Source organism: Ambystoma mexicanum, chromosome 3p (assembly GCF_040938575.1).
Source record: "Ambystoma mexicanum isolate Mex_15411 chromosome 3p, UKY_AmexF1_1, whole genome shotgun sequence".
Taxonomy (NCBI): Eukaryota; Metazoa; Chordata; class Amphibia; order Caudata; family Ambystomatidae; genus Ambystoma; species Ambystoma mexicanum.
This window is the reverse complement of record NC_090925.1, coordinates 514,819,454-514,825,453: the sequence shown is the minus strand read 5'-3', so window position 1 is coordinate 514,825,453 and position 6,000 is coordinate 514,819,454. Positions and strand designations below refer to the sequence as shown.

At 43.6% G+C, this 6,000-nt stretch overlaps 1 protein-coding gene across 1 annotated transcript in view; it reads right to left on the bottom strand.

Moving 5' to 3' along the window:
• Positions 1-253: 253 nt before the first annotated feature.
• The window catches only part of LOC138580555 (protein-glutamine gamma-glutamyltransferase 5-like), a 148,269-nt gene continuing 142,522 nt past the window's right edge, over positions 254-6,000 (bottom strand). Inside the window, exon 13 of the mRNA XM_069651187.1 lies at positions 254-559. Coding sequence (XP_069507288.1) covers positions 409-559 — 151 coding nt within the window. The 3' untranslated portion in view covers positions 254-408. The remainder of the gene's footprint in view (positions 560-6,000) is intronic.

Genomic DNA, 6,000 nt, shown 5'->3' with positions numbered 1-6,000 from the left:
CTTCGATTCTGAAAAAGGAAAATGGTATGATGCCAACTTGCCTATGCAGTGTCCTATCTCTCTCCTTTGATTTGCCATACTGCCTTGTTTCTCCCCTACAGCCTGATACTCTAGGTCTTGTTTTTTTTTTACACAAAAACCCAACTGCATCTCTATCCCAAACCTTCATATATTATGTATATCGGTGAAAAGCTCCCCATTGTTTTTTGCAGTGCTCTCGAAATAACTTACCACCATTATGTAAAACATGTAGTTTTCTTTAGAAATACATTTAATGTATTCTGGGCGACTTCACTTTACTTGACATTCATAATTAAGAAAAACAAAATAAAATCATGTCTTTGTTAGTCCTGGTGTAACTTGTACTTGAGGCTTGTTTCATTGGCGTTGTTGCCTCTTCAAGTGGACTCAGCCTGGTAGGACTTCCAAGCTCCTGTAGCCTTTGATGTCTTGGAATTTGTTGCAGTCCAGATCCAGGTTCAGTCTACGCACACCAGTCTGAGTAGGAGTAAACTGAATGACCTGCGTTAGGCTGCCTCCGGGTGCAATGGTGCTATACCTGAAACCCAATGAAGAAAGAGGTAGTGAGAAAAGATCCTGAGACATAGACTTCAAAGTGTCTTCATGAACCTTTGTTAACTTTCGAATCCTGGAAGAAAGATTATAGGTGGATCATGTCTAAGGAAGAAGTACATAAATTTAGTTGCAAGACTTTCAAGAAAGACTTGTTAACTTGAGGAGCAAAAGAGTGTCAAATGTTTGAACGCCAAAAGGATTAATGCTTTGAAAAAAAAAAGAAATGCAGTACATTACATTTAGCAAATCTTCATTGAAAAGCATTAGTGGGAAAAGAGTGAGCATAACCATACATGCATAATTTGTACAATTAATTAAATATCACAGCCTGGAAAAATCCCAAAGCAAGATGGAAAACTTGCTGGTAGGAGTGTGTCAGAATTATCGTTGGGACCTAGGAGTGCAACCTGCTGTTAGAAGGTGAGAATACCTAACCTGAAGGGTACCCTAAGGTAGGGGGGAACATACTTGCTGGTAGGCGACGCTCAGAAGTGAGGTCCACCCTCCCAGAGCTACTTCAAATCCTGCTGTTTGGTCATCAAAAGCTGTCTGAGCTCTGGAAAAGCTGGATGCCTGTTCATGTAGCAATACCTTTTTTGAGTGTTGGCTCTCAACGACCACTCCCTGAACTAAGAGTCGGCCACCACCACCACCGTAATGGGGGCTACCTACTCGCCTCAATCAACCCAGATCCCCAACCTAAATAACCCATTGACAACCAGGGCGATCCGGTTAAGGCTGTAAGCATATATCAATGAAACCAGTGTTCAACAATGCCTGACGGATGTTTTTCCCAGCACTGTAACATTGGATTGAGTACTTTTGTTCTCAAGGTGGTTGATTCCATGGTCGGCCTCTGCAATGTTTTGAGTTGCGCATCTCTCAAACTGAATGTTTTATTGTTGTTTTACTTCTGTATAACGTACCTGTAGTATATTAATGGAATACAGTCTTGGTTATAATTGAAAGTTATCCCTCCTAATCTGCCCCTCTTCTTGGCCTCTGGGTGTTAAGTCGCTGTCCTCCTTACCCTCTTCCTCCAACAAGGACTCTGAAGCAACATTTTTCATGTCATGTTGTGCTTTACTAAAAAGAAATGTATCATCCATTGTCCCCCCCACCACCACCACTTTCTTCAGCCCACTGCTGCAAGTGAACTCTTTTCAAAACCCTCCAATCCAGTTAGACTGCTTGGGCTACCAGCCTGTGTTTATCCTTGTGAATAGCATCTATAGGTCTGTGGAGTAACCAATTTCCAAGAGACCGATCCTATTCCGTAGATCCCTCCACGTTTGAAGTCTCCTGTCCTCTCTATGATGTAGTTGAAAAAGTACACTCTCTGGGGAGCTCACTGTGGTTTTCTCAGGGGGATTGTACACTGCTGTGTAGCTACTCCCTGCACAGTGTGCATTTCCCAGCACCTTAAGAAAAACACTTTTTGCTACCAGGTTCAACCTCATCTGGGGTGGGGGTTACAAAGAGGTCCACCATTATCCAGGGGCAGGAAGGGTCACCTCTATTTTTATGGGCTATCCACATTGCATGCTTATCAGTGGTCATGTGCCGGTCATCTCTGCATGCAGTGGTGATTTTGCACTGTCTGGCCGGCATCTTTCTCTGGTGCTTCCCTGTTCAGACTTGGGTCCACACCACCAACTGTCTGACCATGACCCACAAGCTTGGTGATGGTCACACAACTTGTGCCCCGGAACTTCACATTAATGTGAACTGTATCTGACTTCTGCACAACCAGCAGGCTGAGTTCACAATGCTGGGAAAATCACAGTGCTGCCTTTAAAGAATGACTGCCCTGGGGATCCACTCCGCTGCTGGGATTTCAAGACACACTCTGCGTCTTCACCTATTAGTTTAGGTTGTACTTTTGCATTGGGCTAAGGGGCAAAACATTATGTTAGAACGGGGGATAAAAGAGCCTTGACAAAACAGGTTTTGGCAGATGTTCCTGGAGAAGCTTCTTTCCTGTGCTCTGTGAAAAGCCCCTCTTTTACCACAGTGTTGATGACTCAATCCAGTGAATAGCAGAAGGATGGAGACACATGTAGCTGTTTACATGGATACTAAGCACATTTCTAGTGATGAGACTGTAGATGGAGGGAAGAAAATGAAGGCCCAAACATCAGGAGGAATGAAAGAAAACCAGTTCTCCAGCTTGGGGTCTGGCATGGATTCACTTGCTCATGAATATTCCCCGTCATCAGGCTGGGAATCTTCAGTAAAAGAAACTGTTTCACTTTCTCTTTAAAACTGTATTTCTCCTCTAAACCAATCACTGTCTTCTCCCTAAGCTCCACCCCTTGTGGCCATCTTCAGATTTTTAACCACACATTTCAGTGTTGGGAGTCCTCTTCTTGCTCTCCGAGCTAATATTTGTATTTTTGATAGAATTTTGCCTTTTTGTCCAAATTTTCTTTTTTTTTTTGTTTTTTTTTGCTTAATCATTCGACCGAAGGTAGATTACTGGCAGAGGTGAGCTGCTGTTGGTGAAGATAACCTACATCGATTAAGATCTTTCATCGAAGTTTCAACAAGGTCTGGGTTTGGGCCTACTTCGCACCTTTCCAACATGTCTGAGTAGAAGAGATGCCTCATCAAACTCTGTGCAAAATGTGGACTGCGGAATGTGTTTGTCGAAGATAGTCACCATAAATGCCTGTATTGCCTGCATACGACCACGATGAAGACGGATGCGAGATCTGGCGGCATGGTTAAAATAGGGTAAGGCCTCTGAATCGGCCTCTGGGCAGGGTCATGCTTCTTTAAGGATCGGCTGGTCACACAAGCGATCTCCCTCAGAGAAGAGGTCGAGGTCCTTTGAGGACGCCCCGCCCACGGGGGTCCAAAAGAAGGCTAAACCGCTCACATCAGATCCCACTGTGTTCGCCGTCGCTGCAGGTTCTGACGTGGGAAGGGCAAGGTTGCCATTACTGGCCACATCCATGGTGAGCCTACCGTTAGGGGGCGCTCCCTCTTAGAGAAAGTCTTTGAACCCCTTCAAAAGCTCTGCTTGCTGTCGATGGACAAGACGACGGAGAGATCCAAAGTCGGCCCTTTACTGCCTCACTCAGCAACAACATCACTGTTACAATCAGTCTAGAAGGTACCCTCAACATCTTCATCGAAGGCCACGTCCATATCGACGACGGATACCATCCATTCGATGACCTCATAGACCACTATTGTGACAGGGTAGGTGGGCCACAAATGTGGTGGCCACAGTCACAGCAATGACTGCTCAATGGGTGACCTTGCAAGTGCGGCATGAGGTGACAGGCGCGACTTTGGGGAAGACCCCTGGGAAGGGGACAGCAGCCGTTCCCCTCCAGAAGACTCGGGATAGGGGAAGTAGTGAAGCTTCTACGACCCCAAGCATGGGTGTAGAACAGGGAGCTGAGCCAAGTGTACCGTACACAATTATGCTAGCTCCGAGGAGTATGAGGACCTACCCGAGGGCTACTATTTGGACCATGAAAGAGGCCAGGGACACTTATCGGATGGTGATTCACTGCGATCGTTGGTCTCTCCAGAGAAGGTGCACCGGCACCGAGCCTCCCGCCCTCACCCTTCCAACGCCCCAGCCTAGGGATGTGTTGTTGGACATTCTGACCACGCTGCACGCACTGGTATCAGAAATACAGCAGAGACTGCCACCTACACCGGCCCCTGCACCGACGAGAAGTCCTCCAAGACTGATTCCCGGAAGCCTTTCTAGGCTCAGATGCAAGTCAAAGGACCCGACTGGTTCAAGGCGCCAGCCAACACCACTGCCTCCATCACGGTTAAGGTAGGTGGGGGTTTTCATTGTAGATGCAGCGGTGTGCTTATGTCAGGGTTTTAAAGTCAATCCATGCTTTTATTGGTAGCCAATGGACTTCTCGGCGGGTGGCAGAGAAATGGTCTGATTTTTTAAATGTTTTTATTTTCTGTTTTGTTTATAGAAAAACCTTTACAAAAATTCAATCATATTACAAGAGATAATATTTTGGTATACATTCTTAAAAAAAGAAAGTAAAGATACATAGAGGGTTAAGGTTTTGCTAAATTATTTACAAAAGAAACTAAAATACTAGTCTTTCTAAAACAACATAAAATATAGAGTAACAAAGCATGGTGAGAGTCAACTGAATGGCATTAGTTCACAAATGTACATATATGTGTGTACACCAAAGAAGAGTTACTCAAACACACAGAGGCCAATAAGTTCATAGCTTCTACTGATAACTAAGTGATCCTCAAGTATTATTGATGACAAAATGGAGAAAATCGATTCTCTGTTACAAGGAACTATTGAGCAAACTTTCACTGGTCGATTTTACAATACAATATATTAAAATCATAACTGCAGTCAGATAAACAGTGCAATTTGGTCAAAACGGATGTGTTTTTGTTGTACATAAGCACATTAAAAGTGGAATTTTCCAAAGCCAACTTATAAGTCATTAAGAAGGGTGCAATTAATTGACTCAAGTGCATCATTGATACAGATTAGCAGCCTAGTAAGTTTTAAAATCAAGGAACTGCTTTCACCCCACATCAAGTGTGCCCACAATAATTCTCTGGCGCAAACAGTAGTTCCAAAACTATATTCTGCAAATGTCATATTTCTCCTGTTCTCAAATGATTGACAATATAGAACGAGATGTTTTAGGGATTCTATCTCACCATTGTGATTGCAAAAGCGACACGAGCTGTCAGGGATTTTACTGTTCTATTTCTTCCAATTCTGGATTCGTTCAATGGTAAGAAATTGGATAAATTTGAAGTGCATTAATAGAAAACGCGCTTTGTTACAAGGAAGCAGCATTACATACTTGGCATGGGGTTTCCCCTTTTTTGGATATGTCTTGAATGTATTGTTAGATTCGATAGTTACTAACCAATCAAATTGAAACTGCTTTTTTTTTTACCATGGGAAGACGGAGCGCAAGATAGTTTTTGTTAACGTTAATTAGCAAAAGGAGGAACTCCAATGCTAACACAAATGTAATTAGTGAGGGTACATTCGCATGCTTTATCAACTCATTAAAAGTTACAAATAGCTAATTTCTTGGCGGAGTTAACATTTTGGCGTAAATTGAGAGTTTGCGCCATTGATATTTAGCTGCCAACGAGGCAAGTTCCAGTTGGTGGCGCAGAATGGAATTTGGAAGTACCATTGGGAGCCGAAGCGTCTTTTTCCATATTACGCCTTGTATGCGATCAAACATGGTGTATAAGTCCAGGAGACCAAGGTCGAGTCCATATAATAAAATGGCCTCAACTTGTAACGTATACAACTCAATGATGGGGATGAGGGAGTATCTACAATATCTACGAAAGATAATTTTCATTTGACGGAGGTAAGTAGGTCTGGCAGGGTACGTGTTGGAGCAAACTGGTCATCATTGTGCTCATTTGGGGCTATAT